The sequence below is a fragment of the Brienomyrus brachyistius genome, unplaced genomic scaffold, assembly GCF_023856365.1.
Source record: "Brienomyrus brachyistius isolate T26 unplaced genomic scaffold, BBRACH_0.4 scaffold54, whole genome shotgun sequence".
NCBI classification, from domain to species: Eukaryota; Metazoa; Chordata; class Actinopteri; order Osteoglossiformes; family Mormyridae; genus Brienomyrus; species Brienomyrus brachyistius.
The window spans coordinates 598,929-620,324 of record NW_026042329.1 but is presented as its reverse complement, the minus strand read 5'-3'; the positions used below and the strand labels follow the sequence as shown (position 1 = coordinate 620,324).

The following is a 21,396-nucleotide window of genomic DNA, read 5'->3' as shown; positions in this document are numbered from 1 at the left end:
GAAGCGCTTCGCCATGAGGAGCTCCAGCTCCCTCTTCCTGCATCCCTCCATCGCTGTGCTCTTCATGGCCTGTGGATAAAGTCTAAACGGCCCCATTTAGATTCTCCCATCCCTCTGTGGGGCCCCCCAGTCTGCCGCTGCCTGAGGAGCTGGGGGGTCGTCGCCCCGCCCTGCAACCTGCTGTCCATGATGCCAATCTTATCCTGCATCCTCGATTCTCCACCTTGCGATGCTCTGGGAGAATCATCAGCTTCCCCTGTTTTCCCTCCTTCTTCTGAGCCAAAATATCTCCTAAATTTATATAATTCTCTCTATAATTCTTGCTCTGCTCAAAGTGCTCCATGCGTATTGGACTCTTATCCAAACAAGACTGTGGCCATTTTGAACACACTTCCGCCAAATGAGATTCGTAGTAAACTACTGTGTTTTATTATTCCAAGCAAAGTTAATTATTGAAACAACTGTGCAAGTTCAATTGACCTTGAAATAAAACATTACAAAAACAGTCACGAAATCACGAAGTGGCCTAAAAATTGTCTGACCACACACACCCATTCCGACATTTACCCCCCCAAAGTGAAATCTGCCCCTCCACTCTGACTAGACACAGCCCCTCCCTAAGCTTAAAGACAAGATTAAACATATTCATAATTCAACATTCCTATCAAAATGAATGAAGCCTATATTAACAAATCCTTTGAAATAAATCTTTGGATGCCATTTACATGTTTACTTATTATTTATTTACATGTGTACATATGCGTTTGTTTGAGAATGACTAGAAAAATCCCTAAAGGGTGAGTGAAAAGTTTGCCAGTGACGTAACTGATATCATTTTGCAAGAGACCGATAGGTGTGTGAGTGAGGTATGTGTGAACACCACTGTCAAACAGTGACAGTCCTGTGACTGTCAAAGGACAATAGGATTAATATCACTCTGCATGAGGATGGAAGTTGTGTGTGTCCATGAAGGAATAGTAATATCTGTATATTACTGAAGGAACAGAAATGTCTGTGTTTATGTCTTCCTCTGAGAAAATAAATATGCGTGTCACAATGACAGAATTCCACAGTTGTGTGCTTTTGAAAAAAGATATGTCTGTGTTTGTGTTACTTGAGGGATAAAATTTTCTGTTTCCAAGCGTGTCACTGTTTGTACCAAACACGCCACCAGCAGAGGCAGCAGCACAGAATGTGGAGCTTGTCACTAGAGGAAGGAGAAGGACGTCAGAGTAAGAATCCACCTTTCCTCTGTGTTCAGGGGTATATCTGTATTACTGCAGTGCCACTGTGAGTGTTTGTGGGACACATTGCATCTGATAATCTTATTCCTAAATTGTGTGGATTAAAAAGAAGATACTTAGACTAAATATAAAGTAAATCAGGATTCCTAATAAGAGATTTTATGCTATTTTTTTTGGTTATTTGGAATCATACAGTGATCATTGATTAAGCATGTAGTGAAATCAGAATGCTGTTCACATTGGTCTTAGGAAAAAATAGAAAGGCTGCAATCAGAATAACAAATCAACTTATTAACCGTCCATTCCCGATGTTCCCATATATGCATGTTTTTACCAAATGTTAGTATTATGTTGCTCCCTTTTTGGTGTCAATATGCACACTTGCATTACACACACAGAGCTACACAGAGGACGGTTGGAGCCAACTTTTTACACGCTTCATCCAGCGCTTCTTTATTCAAAAAAATAATACGCTACAACTTACACACGCATACTACCTGGCGCCCTCTATTGGTAGAACCCCTTTAGAACATATATTCAGTTTCATACATAACAGTTAGGACTTATTTTAGAATATATATGTTTTTTATCAGGTTAATGTTTTATTGTACGTTAAATAATGAGTGTACCCGTTAACCATATCTGATGTGTTGTGGTGGGGACGTTAATTGAGGTAACTAAGGGTCTCACATGCCGCGACCGACAGGAAACCCGCAGTTATCTCAGGATAGCAGGTCCTGTTAAACCCTGTTTTTTTGTGATACGTACAAATGTGTTGCGCTTTATTTTTCATTACTTGTGTAATTATTTATTTGGCTAGTAAGGACTTCGTTCGGCTTTTAATGATTCTTCTTTTAACTCTACGAATACAGACGGTCCTCTACTTACGAACGTTCAACTTACGAACTTTCAGACATACGAAAGAAGAGCACTGTAAGTCCAAATTGTGTTCACTAGGCTCCCGTTTCCTGTCCGCAACATCATTTTTTTCTGCGCGCTAATTCCGCCTAGTACGCGCAGTAGCGTAGCGTGCGTACTCCCTGCATCCTAGTTCTTTGTACATGCGTATGTTGAATAACGAGTCACGAACATTTCAGGTTACGAACGGTCGTTCGAAACGTATCTCATTCATAAGTAGAGGAGCATCTTTCTTTCTCAGTTATGTCTCCCATCTCCTTTTACATGGCTATTATATATGCTGATTTAATCTAATCGTGTTAACTATGTACATTTGTATTAAAGTGTATTAATTGTATTATATGATTTATGTTACTCAGTTATTATTTGAGCAGCGCCTGTACGTCTACAGGTAGCAAATACAATATATAGGCAGAAAAGTATAAAACGTACATATAAGGTGAGGGGGAAAGCCTCCCCAATCACCAGGATTACATTTTAATCAGAAATAAATACAGTTATTTTACATGTTTGTTCAACTTGCCGAACCCATGCAGTCATTTATTTTACATACGTCACACTTCAGAGTGAAAAGGCTTATTCTGGTTAAAAAGCAGAGATTTTACCTTTTTGGCACGGAGAAGCAGCGACATGTGACACTCTGATACGGTAAAAACGATTCCTCCAGCACACAGTGAGCTATCCCAGCATGCACAGCGACACGGAAGAGTCTGGATAAACCCGAAACCCTGAATAGAGGGGTTCAGTGAATGAAGAGGTGAAGCTGTACAGGAGGATCAGTCCATCAGAGGAGACTCTGTAGAAGGACAGAGTACCAGCCGACCGGTCCAGATACACTCCCAATCTGCGGAAGCCTGAGGGCTTTATGGGTATGACAGTCTGTTTATTATTGTGCCAGACAGAGTATCTGTCAGGAAGGCAGAACAGCATCCATGACTTGTCATTGGCTCCAAGCAAACAGTCAGCACTGCGTCCTTTCCTCCCGATTCCTATATAAGTCATTCCTATCCAGGCTCCATCTCCACTCCACTCAGCCTCACAGTAGCAGCGACCAGTCAGACTCTCTCTGCACAGAACTTGAGACCAGCCGTGAAATCTGTCTGGATGATCAGGATATTGCTGCTGCTCTGCCCCCCGTGTCACCTTCCTGTTCCCCTCTGACAGAGACAGGCGTCTGTTTGCTGTGTTGGGGTCCAGCGTCAGCTGGCAGGAGTCTGTAGGCAAAAGGATGAGCGATTAATCCCATGATGAAGCCCAGCATCTCCATCATTATCACTGTCACACCTCACACACTCACTAACACAGAACTCACTGCAATACACACATTTTCTGCCCAATATACTCATGTAGCCGCCCGAGTCTGCGGCGCTCCGGCTACCCCCTGTGCTGTGAGACACGCCGCGCTGAGAGACTCGTTGGGGATCGAACTGCACTTTAGCCTGCGTTCTATTATTCTGTATGATACATAAAATATAAAACAGCACAGCGTCCCCTAACGAAGCAGGAATTCAAGTATGTGAAATACCTCAGGAAATGTCGGACGCCCGCGCAACGCCGGCGGGAAGACAGGGTGAAATGCTGCGCGTGCTAAAACAACAGGCTTAATTACAGGTAAATAAAATTATAAACAGCATTCATCAGACATGTTAAATATGAAATTGTACCCCAAAGAGTACCAGTAAATGGTAATTTGTCTTTACTTCACAATAAGAAGTTCCTTCAAACCACTTTTGTCTCCATTTTTGCTGGGCTCCCTCCAGCAGAGTTTAGCGCTGACTAGTGATGTGTCGGTCGCGAACGAGCCGTTCAAAAGATCCGGCTTCTAGTGCTGTAGTTCTCGAGACCGGTCTTGGTCTCGAGACTAATTTTTTTGTAGTTTCGGTCTTTTCTTGGTCTCGACTCTATTTGGTCTCGGTCTGGTCATGGTCTCGGACATAGCGGTCTCAATGGGATGGGGAAAAAAAGAGAAAACGGAGTATCGTCACAGAACAGCTGTGCTACCTAGTATCATCATTTATTATGTGCCTCAATTCAAATGCAACCAGTCAGATGCATCTATTTTTTTAAAAAGTTGCATTGTATAGATTTTCTCAACGGACACTGCCAGCGCTTCACAGTCCACACACATCATGTACATCGCATCATATAGCAAAGTCGGCAAAGAAATGTCCGAAAATGTCCGCGAAGTCGGCAGTAATTAACTTTGGCTTTACAGAGCACAAAGAGTATATTTGCAAAACGTTCTAGAAAAAGAAACATTCTGCTGTATGCCGATTTTGTCGAACCACCTTGACGGAGACTGCTGTGTGGATACATTGTTTAACTATTACAGTGGTGTTATTTGACATAATAAATCATCATTGATTTTATATAGCATCTGTCTATGGGCATTGTGTTGAGCAAGCATTCGTTCTATGCTATATGGTAAGTAATTTTAGTGATGTTGATATCGAAATGTAAAGATTACAGTGGAACAATTCCAGTTTATCTATTAATGGATACAATATCTATAGAATAGTTATAATTCAAATAAATTAGGTATTTTACATTCATTGGAAAGCACGGTCTTGGAGGTGCAAGTCAATCTGTGCCCGTAGGTGTGTGAGTGTGCCCTGTGATGGGCTGGCCCCCTGTCCTGGGTTGTTCCCTGCCTCGTGCCCATTGCTTCCGGGATAGACTCCGGACCCCCTGTGACCCAGTAGGATGAGCAGTTTGGAAAATGGATGGATGGAAATCCAAACCAGCCCCCTTTTAAAACACACATCACAATAATTGTGTGAATAGTATCACAAAATAGTAATAATGCTATTAAGAATAAAAACAAACTTACATTTCTGGATCCCTGGTCTGGTCCTGCACTCTCCACTCTGGTCCACACTATAGCAGAAGCAGAATGACATAGTACTGCTGTATCCATTTATTTAATTGTTGTATTTTCTCCACATACACAAGTATATAGCAGGACAGACACACATTCTGTACTCACTTCAGTTTCTCCAGTTTACAGCTGGGATCCTCCAGTAGAGCAGAGAGCAGCTTCACTCCTGAGTCTTCTGGGTGATTGTAGCTCAGGTCCAGCTCTCTCAGGTGTGAGGGGTTTGACCTCAGAGCTGAAGCCAGGGAAGAACAGCCTTCTTCTGTAACTCTACAGCCTGACAGCCTGCAGAGAGACAGACAATATCTCTCCAATAAATAAAAACACCTCACCAGTATGAGTATTACTTTTCAGTAAATGTGATGACTCCAATAAAAATTTCATTAATTACAGATTACAGTGTGGAATACGCAGTAATACTGACCTCAGTATCTCCAGTTTACAGTGTGAATTCCCCAGTCCAGCAGAGAGCAGTTTCACCCCTGAATCCTGCAGTTCATTGTCACTCAGGTCCAGCTCTCTCAGCTGAGAGGAGTTTGATCTGAGAGCTGAAGCCAACACTTTACAGCATGTCTCTGTGAGTCTACAGCTGTTCAGGCTGGAAAAAGAAATGTGATAAGATATAAAAGCATATATTACACACAGGTATATCGAATAAAATATCAAAATAGACATTTTTATTTTTAAATACAATAAGTGAGGCAGCATATACTTCAAAAGGAACTAGACAATCCTCTGATGTTCCTCATGTTTCCCGGCATGAAAAATGTGGTGAATACTGTCTATTCAAAGCACAAATACCATGAAAAGTCTAGTGGATCAGGACTGGATCAATGTGCACAGATGAGGAGATTTTGCTACAATACAGATTCTCCTGTGAGTTTACTATCAGTTTGGCTATTTCTTTTTCATTTTCACAAGTCATACATTCCAAATCCCATTCTGTATTGTCCTACAGGAATAAGGACATGACAGTGAACATGCTCTAAAATCCATTCATTAACTGGGAAATTTAAATATATCAGTTAATTTGTTTCCCTGTCCTAGTGAGAAACACAAATAGGTTTTTCTTGAGACTCCCCAGCCGAGAAAAACCTGCTGTGTAATGACCTTACAGGGTGAGTTACCCTGAGACTCTGTAATATATGCATACATATTTTTATAAAGCTTTGAGCAGCGCTGGGGCTCAGTGATAAGCACTACAGCCGACCCAGGGGTTCTAGGGTTTTGGGTTCAGTTCCTGCCTGGGATATGTGTGTATGTGCGAGTTTATGTGGGATTTGAACGTCAAGAAGAGCTTAAGTTTTTTAAATTATTATTTTTTTATAGGGCTTTGAATTACTGACACCATGACTGAAATCCTTATTTTCCGTTTTGCTGTACCTGAGAACCTGTTAAATTTCCAAAACACTAATCAGACAATTATCAATCCTGTCAGATAGGGATGAAATAGTGATGCTTTATTCATCCTTCTGGTAAAATAGTGCTGTCGCCTCTCTGATCTTGCTCTCTCTGACACACACATACAGGTCAGAGCACAGGGTTGGCCAGCATCCAGCCCCCTGAAGCTGGTGGGTAAGGGCCTTGCTCAAGGGCCCAAAACCAGCATCACTCTGCCAGCCAGGTATTTAAACCAGTGACCTTCTGACCACAGGCACAGAGTCCAAATCCACTGAACCACACACCACACCAAGAATTAAAAAAATATTCATATCCTGCAGTATCCAAAATGAAAAAGAATTTCTGGGTGTCCATATAAATCTACACTCTAATTGTTGTAACTAAGATATAAAAGCAGTTTCATGAATAACATCTGTACTTCTTTAGCAACAAACGCATGTAAGATCACTTACAGAGCTGTCCTAGATTTCTTGATCACAGGCAGCAGCCTCTGAAGACCTTCATCTGATCTGATGTATTTTTTCAGATCAAACACATCCAGCTCCTTATCTGACATCAGTAACACAAAGGCCAGAGCTGACCACTGTGCAGGTGAAAGGTCTGCTGCTGAAAGGCTTCCTGAACTCAGGTATCTTTGTACTTCCTCTATTAGAGAATTGTCACCCAGTTCATTCAGACAGTGGAACAGGTTGATGGTCCTTTCTGGAGATAAATTCTCCTGAATTTTCTCCTTGATATATTGAGCTGTTTTCTTACTGTTATGTGAACTGTTTTTTGTCTGGCCCAGTAGCCTTTTTAACAGACTCTTACTGGAGTCTGTTGAGAGGCCAAGGAGGAAGCGGAGGTAGAGGTCCAAGTGTCCATTCTTGCTCCTTAATGCTTCATCCACTGCAGTCTTCAGCAGGTCAGCTGAAGAGTTTGACAGAAACACGTATAAAGCAGCGAGATACTCCTGGATGCTCAGATGCACAAAGCAGTACACCTTCTCCTGGTACAACCCATACTCCTCTTTAAAGACTTCTGTACACACTCCAGAGTAAACTGAAGCCTCTGTGACATCAATGCCATTCTCTGTAAGGTCTTGCTTATAAAATATGAGGTTGCCTTTCTCAAGGTTATGAAAAGCCAGTTTACCAAGTTTTAAAAGGAATTTCTTCCCAGATTTTGTGCATTCCTTAAGCTTGAGTTTATGTTTTTCCACATACTTGTCATTTTTTAAATTTGCCTGAAAGATCAGGAAGTGTGTGTACATTTCAGTCAGGGTCTTTGGAATTTCTCCACTGTCAGACTCACTAAAAAGACTCTCAAGAACAGTAGCTGAAATCCAGCAGAACACAGGTATGTGGCACATGATGAAGAGGCTCCTTGATGATTTCACATGTGTGATAATCCTGCTAGCCAGGCTCTGATCACTAAATCTCTTCCTGAAATACTCCTCCTTCTGGGCATCACTGAATCCTCGTATCTCTGTCACCTGGTGGACACACTGAGGAGGTATCTGATTGGCTGCTGCTGGCCGGGAGGTTATCCAGAGGAGAGCAGATGGAAGGAGATTCCCCTTAATGAGGTTAGTCAACAGCACATCCAGTGATGTTTTCTTTGTTACATCAAACCAGCTCTCATTGTTCTGAAAATCTAGAGGAAAGCGACACTCATCCAGACCATCAAAGATCAACAAGACTTTGTACCTATACAGCTCAGTGGATTCAAGCGATTTCAGTTCTGGGACAAAGTGGTGAAGCAGCTCAATCAGACTGTATTCATCCTTAATCAAATTCAGATCCCGGAAAGGAAGAGCACATATGAAGTGAATGTCCTGGTTTGCTTCTCCTTCTGTCCAGTCAATAATAACTTTCTGCACAGAGACTGTTTTCCCGATACCTGCGACCCCTTTAGTGAGTACAGTTCTGATAGGTGTCACACGCCCATGTAAGGGTTTAAATACATCATTGCACTTGACTGTAGTATCTTCTGTTACCCTTTTCTTGGATGATGTTTCAATCTGTCTCACTTCATGTTCATCATTGACTCCTCCAGCTCCCCCTTCAGTTATGTAGAGTTCTGTGTAAATCTCTTTGAGAAGTGTTGGCTGTCCTTCCTTAGCTTTCCCTTCAAATACACAGTCAAATTTTTGCTTCAGGTTACATTTGACTCTACGTTGACATTGCAACAAACGATGCCCTGAAATGAGAAAAAGATGATTTTTTAAAACTCTATCCATCCATTTTCTGAAACCGCTTAATCCCAACTAGGGTCATGGGGGGGGGGGGGGGGGGGAGTGGGGAGCAGAGCCCATCCTGGGAAACAACCCTTCATAGTCCCCAACACACCACAGGGTGCACACAACTACAGGGCTAATTTAGACACACAAATCAACCTATCCTGTATTCTTTTGGACTGTGGGAGGAAACTGGAGCCCCTGTCGAAAACCGATGTGAACAGCATGCAAACTCCACACAGAAAAGACCTGGGACTAAACCCAGGATTTTATGTGAAATAAAATTTTATTACATCAAATAATAAACTGAAATTTAATAAACTCTTTCTCTGTGGCAAATCAAACACATATTGAATGAGGTACAGCTCTTACTCTTCTCCAGCATGTCAGCGAGATCATTTTGCTCCATGGTCCTCAGGATGTACTGTGTGATCTTCAGAGCTCCCTCTCTACCACAGGTCTTCTGCATCTGACCATCACTGTCCAGGTCATTGTCCTCCTCCAGCTGAGGCTCAGAGCATTCTGGGTCATTCTGATCCAGGTACCTTTTCAACTTCATTAGCTCATCCTTCAGAAACATTTGAGCTTTTTTCTCCAGTAACTGAAATGAACAGTTACAGTTTAATTATTATCACTCCTGGCACCGTATCTTTTTATAACTTCATTAGTGAATTAGTTGTAATTATCAACCCTTTGACAAGATTAACTACTTATTGTACTTCTGTAGAAGATGTATGTCAATTTAGATGAAATTTTAGAAAATATACTTCAGTAATAAATGCACCTTGAAGATGGATGATAAGTCTCCTTTATGTGGGTGTGAATTACATATTTTCACTTGGTCCCTGTGAATAAAAGACAAATATCCATCCATTAAACCTTCCATCGTCCAGCCACTTACCCTGGTTTGGGGGTGGGTTAGGGTGAAGGGGGGTCAATTTCAGACAGCAGAAGGCCTAGGATACAGGTTGACCCTGGCCGGGGGGGCGGGGGGGGGGGGGCGGGGGATTCTAGACAGACAGGGGGCTCAGCCTCCAACACTGGGGGGGGTGAAGCCACAGCGCTGCCCTCTGTGCCGCAGCTAAAATAGGCATTTTATGAAAAGACAAAAGTCCTGCACTGACACTGACCACCACTGCTGCTGCTTGGGGGAATAATAACCTACATTTGCATTTATTTCATTAGGGCGGCTTCCTGACATCAGCTTGCTTATGACAGTATAAGAGAAGCAGTGACATCTAGTGGCAGCACAGAGAGACAGCAGGTAGCAGCCAGGAGAGACGGTTTGGCGTGTAGCTCCCAATTACTCAGTAACATTCACTGGTTACTTCTTGTAAAGTGATTAACATGATTTCACACATATATCGACTTAATTACTATAACTATTTAGAGACAGAATTTGGGGGCCCTCAGCTGATCTCGACTTTTTTTTTGTAACAAATCACGTGAATCAAATGTCTACTCCAAGCCATTTATATAAAAGTTTTAGATAAAATAGTATATTCTACAATAATACATCTTAAATTTGCCCAATCGACCCCCCACTCTGATTGGTAAGTTTTTTTGTTGGCTATGGGTGTAATGATACAGTCTATTCACGATTTGGTTCGATATTAGATTCAGGGCTCACGGCTGAATACGCTCCCAATATATTCAACGAATTATGAATGAAAACAGACTATTTGTCTGACTAGAATTGCCCGCATAGTGACCCCCTACCCATGTCAGCCTCGGGCCCCCAGAGAAATAATCGACTCTGCAGTAGCTACCTTGTAATTCAGCACATTTTATTTGCCATCCCCTGTTTAGTAAAAATAATAGTAATAATAAAATAAAAGGAAAAATGATTAAGTAGCCTGTGCATTCGTAACGGTCTGTTAGAAAAACTGAGTATTTAGTATTTATCAGATTTTTATACGGATTTTGAGAATGAGGTACACACTTGCCTTGGTTTCATGGGCAGCTATAATAGGTGTAAAATATAGAAAATATATCTTCTGATTGACTAACTTATATCCATATATATTGATATATACAGCTGAAACCAGATATTTACATACACTTCAGAAAAAAAATACACAAAAAAATTTTCTTTACTGTCAAACATTACATGAGTGTAAACTTTTTCTGTTTTAGATCAATAAATATTAACATATTTTTTGCATTTGTTAAATGTCAGAGTGAAGAGAGAGAGAATTTTATGGATTTATTATTATTATTGGTTTTCTGATTCTTTGCTTTGTCCCTGAACTTTTGCTTTGGTTTATTAGCTTTTTGGTTTCGATCTCTCGCCTGGTTCTTGGTTTATGTTTTTGTGCACCCTGCAGACTTTGCCGCTTTGCTGTGTGTACGTTCTGTGTGTACAGTATGTTAGGTGCGTAGGGATTGGTTGCCATTTTTGTTTGTGAATTTTTGTTGTTGTTTGGTTAGGAAGTTAGGCATAGAATTTGTCATTCTTGTTTTGTTTTGCACTTAGATAAGTTAAATTTGGTTTGCGTTCAGTATCTGGGGTTTTGTTTATTGTTTTCGCTATAATCACTCCTGAGTCCTTTGCACCGGGTTCATTTGTTCTGTGGTGTGTAAATAAAAAACAGAAAATATAAAAAATACCCCTTTGTCCACGTGTGTTCCCTTGTCCACCACACCCTGTTGATCCCTTACTCCACATCCCCTTACCCTTTCACTCTGCTACGCCCCAACCCTATACTGGGGCTCGTAACACATAACAGCCACCTCTGGCCACGTTGAATGTGTGTCCACAGCCACCAGTAGTTTGGTCCTACGAGATCCAAACAGATGCTTTGCCAGGGACGTGCCGGCCAATCCCAGGGGTGCAGTGAGGTCAGGCTCTTCTCAGCACACTGCAGCGTGTTGTCCTGTTAGCTGCTGGATAATTTTCAGAAAGACATCTGCTTGTCTATTCTTCCACGGAAGAGTCTGATCAGTGATAAGAATTCTGAATTTTGGAGTTTCAGTCCTGAACTTTATATTGTGGGTCCAGATGCTATGTGTTTATCAGCTGGCCAGTACAGGTCAGTCAGACAGTAGGGGAGGGGTATTGATAAAGGTGGGGCCGCCTTTATTCAGGCTGTGGGGAACCTACACTGGGCACCCAGGAGTAGCGTCCAGCACTACATGCAGTTTGTAGCCAGGGCTGCTGTCCCTGAATATAGATTGGAAAAGGATGTCAGGGGTTGACGGTCCATCAGGTCCATCATTTGGGTGAATCTTCATCCGGAAGGGTAAGTGTGAAACTTTTTAATTCTGAAAATGCCCAGGGTTTCTTTTTCAATTTCTCCATTCTTCAGCATTTTTTTGAAGCAAAATCTATTGATTTCTCTTCTCCTAATGGTGTGGGACATCATGGTTGCCAGTTCACTTGGGGAGTCATAGCAGGTGAGTTCGAGTAGCAAAGATGGGTCAAAATGTGCCAACACCTTCTTGCTCATTAGCACTATTTTAGCCCGCTTGGACACAGCCTCCCACTCTTCCAAGTCTCCAGTATCAGTCTCCAGGGCACTCAGGGTATCCAGTCTGCTGGATGAATAGTTCCGCATAAACCGGAGTGGGGATGCAGGCTGTCGCCCACTGTGACAGATAAGACTCCCTACTAGATGACAGGAATAAGACTCCTCTGGTTTGGCCATGAGTTCCACTCCACGAGCCCCAGTCCAGAATCCATGCCTCTCCTACCCTTGTGACAACCCACTGTGCCCCTTCAGGTCTTGGCCTGTCAGTGTACGGGCAAGGCGGGGCCTGCTTAGTTTATACCATTATTTATTGAGTGCACCTGTAGGGAGGCTGGCATTACAAAAGGGGGTCCCATCTCTCTCTCAGGAGACACTTTTCTTTATTCGCACATTTTTGACTTTCCTCCTTGCACTGGCATATTTCTTTTTCTCTCTTCCCTTATGTCTTTATCTTTTAAGAACATAAGAAATTTGCAAAAGAGAGGAGGCCATTCGGCCCATCAAGTTCATTTGGGGAGAACTTAACTAATAGCTCAGAGTTATTCAAATCTTATCTAGCTCTGGTGAGAGTGGGACATGGAAGCATCAACATACACATTGAGGTCTTTCTCATAATCAGCTACCTTTATTTCCGTGGAACCCATAAAATATCTGTACTTTATATTCCTGCTCCCTGCATGGATTACCTTACATTTATCTATGTTAAATTTCATGTGCCAGGTATCAGCCCAGTCACTAATTAAATCCAGATCCTGTTGTAGCCTCTCCGCTGCTAGATCAGTATCTGCTACACCATCCACCTTGGTCTCGTCTACAAATATAACCAGTTTACTGTACATATTAGTGTCAATATCATTAATGTAAATTAGGAATAATAGTGGTCCTACAATTGAACCCTGCGGTACCCCACTATGAACAAAGACCAACTGTGACATTGTGCCTCTAATAACTACTCACTGCTTCCTGTCTGTTAACCAGTTTTCGATTCAAGCTGCTACAGTTCCTAAAATCCCTACAGCCTTGAACTTAAGCAAGAACCGTTTGTGGAGGACAACATCAAAGGCCTTCTGCAAATCTAAGTAGATCACATCGTAGGCCTTTTTGAGAAATTTTTGTCTCTCTATCTCTATATCTAACATACTGACTCTTCCATTGCATCCACTAAATACATTTGCGTTCTCCTAGACATTATTGTTTATTGTTGGTCTAATTTCAATAAACTGCAGTTTTGCTTTAAAACTTGAACTTTAGTTGTCAAGTTATGTTATAGTGTGGAACGAGTCTGCCATAACACTCTAGGGTCTGGAGAGGCTACTGATACAGAGGGTCTCCACCTCCCAGAGATGGAAGTGGGGGGACACCACCGGGGGGGGGGGGGGGTCAGTCCCGAGTGCATCTTAGTTTCGGCCTCAGTCTTTGTTCCTGCCTGGCAGACTCCACTGGTTCCAGCCCTGCAGCCCTGGCGGCACCTCTCAGCCCCAGCATTACTGTCCCCTTGGTTCCACCTGGTCCTGCTGGCCTCCCAAAGCCCAGAGGACTTGTGTTCCGGGGTTGACACCCCACTTCTCGGGGTCCAGAGGACCTCCTGGCTCAGCCCTGTTCCCTCATTCCCCATCTCAGTTTTTGGGTCCCGCCCTTTCTACTCCCTGGTGTGTGGTTCTCTGGTTGCCTGGTCCTCACCCCGGTGACCCTTCACTTGTCCACCCTGTTCTGATCCATGTTGTGCTCCATGTTGCTGTGTTGCCCCTGTCTCATCTCATGTCTCTCTTGCTAGTCCCTGCTCATTTGTTGCCCCTGTTGGGGTATTCATTTGATGCTTCAGCCTGTTGTGTCTGGTCATCCAGTGTCATATTGGCCCTTGTCCAATCCGATGTCCCTTTTGTTCCTTGCCTTGCTGTTTGGGCCCTGTAGGGTAACTAATCTTACCTGTACTAATTCAACACGGCATTGGCTGCCATTTAATTCTTTTGCATTCACAGTAAGGTAAAATGAGAAAACGAACGGGAATGTAAACTTATTGACAGAAGTCATATATGTAACCAAGGTACAATTCAATAAAATACAAGAACATGTACTGTACGTATAAGGTACAGGTATTCAATCAATTAATTACGTAAAGACGTACAGAAATAATAAGGTGTAAAAATACTATGTGTAAGCTAACCACGAAAAAGAGAGAGAACAAAAATACATACACGCATTAAAAATATTTAATATAAAACAGTGGAATGAATTTTACACAGATCTGTGAATTCGCGAATCACGAAGCGTGAATGCATGAGGGCTGACTGTATATAAATATGATTCATATGAGGACAGCATCACGTTAAACCTTCAGCTGTTTAGCCTTCTGTTCTGCCTTCGTGTACTTTTATACCCCATGAAGCTCTTGATGCAAACAGGTTTGTTTCCAGTTAGTTTTAATGTGAAATAAATGGTCTCACTCAAAATTAAGATTCCAGTATTAAATGTTTAGTATCATTATTGCAACGTTACTGTTTGCACTCCATTCTTTTTGATCGTTTTTGATGTGAGAGATGATCTGTTGCTTTCCTCTATTATGAAAGAATTGGTTAATTGAGGCAGAAAAAGGAGAAGAAAGATGCCGAGGTATTTTTCATAAATGCACATTTACCTTTGATCTGATGGAATAGGTCCCTTTCTGAAGGTGATTGGTAGACCCATTGACCAGTCACTCTTCATTGAAACACAGCTGGGTGCAGGTGAGCCTGCTCTTTCCATCAGGACACTGTGGAATTATAATACTTATAATAATTATATTATAATATATTATATATTTATATTATATTACATTATATATTAATAAATACAGATCTCAAAATAATATGTAAAGCTTTAGCAAGAAGACTGTAAAAAAATTACCCCTTTTACAGTATAATACATCCAGATGAAACTGACTTCATCAACGGTAGACTTTCAGCCAACAATACATGCCGGGTAATTAACCTAATAGATTACTCTATCAATAAATTGGAAGGCAAAATGATCTCATTAGACACAGAAAAGGCATTCGACAGGGTGAATTGGAAATTTATTTTTGGAACATTAAGCAAATTTGGCTTTGGATCATCATTCATTAACTGGATCAAAATATTATACAGTTCTCCTATCGCATCGGTCAGGACAGATGATCACACTTCACCAAGCTTTCGTCTCCGGAGGGGCACCAGGCAAGACTGCCCACTTTCCCCCTCACTTTTTGGCATTTTCATTGAACCACTAGCAGCCACTATCAGACAAACCAATAATATTAAAGGTATTCAAATTGGTGAAATGTTTCACTAGATTTGTCTTTATGCAGATGATATTCTCCTTTTTCTTCAGAACTCCCAATCATCTCTATCTCACACAAACTCAGTCACAGAAGCATTCTCAGCGATTTCTGCACACCCAACTACTATAAGCATGCCACGTGGGAATGCACACCCGACTACTATAAGCATGCCACGTGGGAATGCACACCCGACGACTATAAGCATGCCATGTGGGAATGCACACCCGACGACTATAAGCATGCCATGTGGGAATGCCCACCCGACGACTATAAGCATGCCATGTGGGAATGCACACCCGACTACTATAAGCATGCCACGTGGGAATGCACACCCGACGACTATAAGCATGCCACGTGGGAATGCACACCCGACGACTATAAGCATGCCACGTGGGAATGCACACCCGACGACTGTAAGCCTGCCACGTGGGAATGCACACCCGACGACTGTAAGCATGCCACGTGGGAATGCACACCCGACTACTATAAGCATGCCACGTGGGAATGCACACCCGACTACTATAAGCATGCCACGTGGGAATGCACACCCGACGACTGAAAGCCTGCCACGTGGGAATGCACACCTGACGACTGTAAGCATGCCACGTGGGAATGCACACCCGACTACTATAAGCATGCCACGTGGGAATGCACACCCGACTACTATAAGCATGCCACGTGGGAATGCACACCCGACGACTGTAAGCATGCCACGTGGGAATGCACACCCGACGACTGTAAGCATGCCACGTGGGAATACATATATATAAAATATACCCAAAGAGACATGCATGCTAGTGGGCTGTAACAGTCATTTTACCTTAAATCACAATGTTCTTCACAACATGACCCTGACAGTGTTCCTGTCTTATTCGGCTGTTACTCCTATGATCACTGCTATTTATAATTGATTAGACTTAAATACTCAATGCCACATTTTTGAGAATATGGATTTTTGGCAAATACTTCAGCTGGGAAATGCAAACCTAGATGCTGTCGGAACGACAACAATGTATTAATTTATACAATAAATTTCACAAGGTTCCCCAAGTTTTGTGAAGCGACCACCAGACTCTTACAGGAAACCTTTGTGTAAAAATATAAACGCAGAGGACAATGTCCAGGGAATACAAATAATGCAGATTTTTAAAGGAAACTAAATTTAATGAATGATAATCATGAATCATCTACTCTACAGACCTGAATCAGGACTCTCAAGGAAATTTATTAAGTTACAACTGATTACTCTCTCTTTCAAAACTGCTGGGAAGATTTTTTTTATGTCAGTTTTAAAAGCAGTACAAACACACAGGTTCTGTCTTACCTCTCAGCTGTATTTGTTTTACACTCCACAGGGGGGGTCATTTCAGAAGCAGCTCCCTCCATTTTTGTGCTGATCCAGACCAGATGACTCCTGCTGGGGCTTCTGTGGAAATGAAATTGCTGCCCTGAAATTGCACCAAACTGTGAACCCAAAACTGAGGTTTGTACCGAACCATAAGTTCTGTGTACCGTTACGCGGCTGTTAAATATACAGTGGAAATACACTTAATCCTGTCTTAGACATATGATCACATAGCTTAGGCTAATGTAACCTGCATGGCCACATTACTGCTTTGCACTGGCTGGTCTAGAAAGGTCACACTGTAGATTATCAGCGGCATTATAGTTACATCTACATCACAATGACCAAGCAGTAGCAGCACTATGGTTTGTAATACTTGGTTTATGTTGGCCTCCGCTGGGGCCCTAAATAAGTTGCTTTGCCCTCGGCGCTGTTCCCCCCTCAGAGACGGGTCTGTTAGTGCTGAACACTTTACACTGAATTTCCACATGGGGTCTCCACTCTGTCACTCTGACATGTTTCATATGTAGTCTTACACTTACTAAAGTAATCGAGGGCTGAATTTCAGGGATTTTGTGACAGTGGTTGGATCACCACTATCTGATTGATTGAAATGATGTAGAAAAAGTGATATAGATAAACTGAGTGGAATGGATTTGTAAAGCAAATTTACTCAAGCTAATGCTAATTCTGCTAGCATTTGATGCTAATGTAACACAGTGATTCTCACAGGGCGCTTTCACACTGCAGGAAGCTTTTGTTGTGCTCAGACCACAGAAACCCCAGCAGAGTGTAATTTCTAGGAGTCAAGTATGGAACCTTTTAAGTCTCATTCTGGAGATCTGTGACCCTGAATGGGATGAACAGTTACAGATGATGGATGGATGGATTAATGGATGGTCGGGTGGATGGGTATTCTGGAGTAGGTACTCTTCATTGAAGCACTGGGGTTTGGCTCATACTGTAGCAATAACTTGCTGATTGTTTGCCCACAAGCCCTGGAACTGAATTGGAAGTTATGCAGAATTGCTGGGAAAAGAGATAAAAGCACTGGAGCAAAAACTGAGCAGATTGAATAGTTTGTGCCCAGGGCCTTTGATTTCTTAATTCGCTAATGTACTGGTTAAATTTCCAATACTGCTGACTGATATTTAAGCTTTATCAGTATTCAAAGTTAGCAGCACCAGAGCTAAAGAAACAACTACTAAAATAATGGAGATGATTGGATTGGATGATCAGTAATTTTCCATAGTAGGAGAAGAGGTACCAACCCATGACATATGTGTGTGTATATATATATATATATAATTCAGCAGTAAATCTGGCCTGTAGGTCGACCTTTCATGTTCCACACAATAATAAATGATATAACATCATTCCAATAATCTGTACAGACAAGTTAAGCAAGTTTCTCAGACAGCCGACATGCTGGACTTGCTGTAATGAACTTTCAACATGACATGAAAACTGATAACAAGTAAGAGCTACAAGAATTTCATTCAACCGAGAGTCAGAGATTCAGCTACAAGTAGGTAGCCAACAGGTACATGGGGGATGGGGGGTGTCCTGCCATTTAGCCTGAATGACTGAATTTAAAGTGCCTCCCTTCTGAGGTCCTGACTGCTCCTTTCCAATCACCCAATTAAAAATCACCCACACACTGAATTTTGTTGATTGCATGTAAAGTTAACATTTGATACTTTAACATCAAAACCATTATTTCACTTCAGATCCACTGTGAGTGTATTTTTAATGCTGCTTCTATTAATTTATATACAGGTTTAAAAATAAAGGTGTGAGACCTGATGTCACGCCCAGCTCGTCGGCTCCTCCTGTGTGCCACGCCCCCTGCTTACCCACGTGTGTTTCCCAAATCGTACCCAGCTGTTTCCGTTTATTTTCAATCAGTCCTGTGTATTTCAGTCAGTGTCTTACCCGAGTCCTGTGTCCGTCATTGATGTTTGTACGCGTGAGATCCCCGTCTTCTCTAATAAACCCCGTTCGTCCCGTATCCTGTCTGCCTGCTTCCTGCTTGCCGCACGATCGCCTGCGTACTGCACAGCGATCGTGACACCTGAAATTTCTACTGTATTTTCTGTCTTGATCATTTACTCTCACACATAAGCCCACACGTTATCAAAACCTGCCTTACAATAAATTTTATTTTTAGATTAGACAAAGACCTCTGCTGAACAAATCTGTTGTTTTAACTGTCTTGCTGAGAGAAAAAAAACACAAAATAATATTTTGGGCTTTGGGGTTGAGGTTCGCTGTTGTTATTGGCCTATCTGAATCATACTTTTTTTGTCCAAAATAAACAGGGGGTTGCATGAGCTACAAGTTAGAATTTATTTATATAATAATCCTACATAGCTGATAGTTATACATTCTATAGTCAGGCACGTAGCTGTAATACGGGCTTGAACACCCGTACCTGCTGAGGAATTTGTTTGAGAAATATGCCGATCAGACACCAGTTCTGTCAAATCTCACGAGACAAACAAGGAACTTCACCCCTGAAAATAAGCCCAAAATATGCAAACTGTCAAAGTAAGATGGAGAAATCAAGCCAAATACACACGACCACATGGATCACAGTCAGCCCTGTTTGCCATATTATGTGTACATATAACATACATATAACAGTAACTCCAGTAACTGCAATACTGCAGACCTGCTTCTAAAGTCTTAATTTATCATTGTCTTTAGTTAGTGTGACAGTAAATGACTCCTTATGGCCATGAACATAATATGGCTCTTTGTAGCACATTTTGCAAATTATTGGACACTGAACTCATTAATATCCCAACACAAACAAAATATCTGAGAAAGACGCTAAATCTGTGGAAAGTGGCTGAGTGCAGTGGCTGAGTGCAGTGGCTGAGTGCAGTGCTTTTCAAACCAGTCATGGGGACAGACCGCGTTTCTGCTCCATCTCAGCTCCCGATCACACCTGTACCAGGTAATAATCCAGCTTCCCCATAGTACCTGTAACATTACATCACCGGCGCCGCCACTGTATATAAGCATGTCAATCTTACCTTGCAATACAAAATGTCTTTATTATTCTAGACTCTTATCCGTGTTTCTTGGCAAAACGGAGACTCCAGCTTTAAAATACTTTCACTTTTATTTACACACAGTAGGAAATAATCACCTTCATACCAAAGATGGGAGCGGTCTAACCAGAAATGGACACAGACTCAGTGGCCCAGCGTAGGATTTTTGGGAATATTATCTATGTCACTTAATAACGAGTAACAATAAGAGAAAGGGGACAAGCTCCCGCCGCCACCTGATTCTGTCATACGCACATTATGCGTTATAGTTATACATATAAAACGCGGTTTGGCAGTGACACTTAAATCATTAACATACTAAAATCATTAACACACGATCACAATCACGATTCATTATTCACCGTCGCCGTGTTAGAGCTGCTTTACACAGGTCCCTCTTTATATTTCCATTACTTTTTTTGGTTGATCAGGATTATGGGCGGTTTTAAATTCTTAAATTCTCTATTACAAATCAGTGCAGAGTTTTAATACATTAAACGCTAAAACTCGCGGGAAACAACGCATGATATTTCTGTTCTTCACTTAATCCATCATATTACATTCCCCACGATACAGGGAACTCCACCAACGGTGTCAATAGCGGCACCTCTTCTCCTTTCTCTGGAACATCCGCCACTTGCTCATGTAAAGCCGATACCCCAGAGGGGCCTGGCTTAGCCCTGTCAGCTGCACACCATTTTAAAACACTTGCCTCTTGCGCTTTGCCAATCCGGTAGGTTTTAGGATTACTGTTCACCAACATCATAATAGGAATCCTAAGTTGTAGTTGGACACTGTATCCCATTGTCAGCTGTTCCGTTTCTAATAAAGCCCAATTACATGCCAAAAGTTGTTTTTCAAAAGGAGTATTTCATTTCTTATATGTCCTGCTGACCTCTGGAAATTCGGTAGGCCGATTGCTTCAATTCCACTACCTTGTTTGTGAGTGGTATGGGGAAAGGTTGCTTCTTCACCTTCCCCACCAATACCGGTCGCGTTGTCACCGTACCTCCAAATTTAAATTGTCCACCTCTTGGGTCCCAGATGTAATCACCATCATTATCATCTGAGTCCCAGATATTTCCATCCCACCGTTCAGGGACCCAATTCGCATCATTCGCAGTGGCTACAAACGCTTTTAACTTTCGCGGATACTGAGTCCGCTTTTTTTTTTTGCATCGGTTTTTGCCACATGCATCGCAGCCCGCTCTGCAACCCCCACTACTTGTTGCAGGCATTGATGCAAAACATCCACTTGGCTCTGTGCCAGGGTCATCCAACCTAATGTTTCTACCAACTCTTTCATTTGTCTCTCTTTCTCACTTTCAACTTGTTCTGTGTGTTCATGCAGCATTCTGTATGCAGCCAACACGATCCACAGGCGTCTCTGTAAAGCACGTACAGGATCCCTACTGTAGCAATCACCGGAACCTTTTTAAGGCATGTCAACACCTGCTCAGGCTCGGCTTCCTTTATCACAACAGTCCAGGAATCAACAGGCCCTGCACCTTTTTTTATCTCCTGGGCTAACGCTGCATACTGCGTCTCATCCCACTTCTGGCTTGGGTGCT

General features: G+C 42.1%; 1 protein-coding gene across 1 annotated transcript in view; it reads right to left on the bottom strand.

Annotated features, from left to right (window-relative positions):
* Positions 1-2,816: 2,816 nt before the first annotated feature.
* The window catches only part of LOC125724024 (NACHT, LRR and PYD domains-containing protein 12-like), a 593,671-nt gene continuing 575,091 nt past the window's right edge, over positions 2,817-21,396 (bottom strand). Inside the window, exons 24-27 of the mRNA XM_049000874.1 lie at positions 5,462-5,578; positions 5,149-5,322; positions 4,993-5,039; positions 2,817-3,376 (exon numbers count right to left, since the gene is read on the bottom strand). Of these exons, the coding sequence (XP_048856831.1) occupies positions 2,841-3,376; positions 4,993-5,039; positions 5,149-5,322; positions 5,462-5,578 (874 nt within the window). The 3' untranslated portion in view covers positions 2,817-2,840. The remainder of the gene's footprint in view (positions 3,377-4,992; positions 5,040-5,148; positions 5,323-5,461; positions 5,579-21,396) is intronic.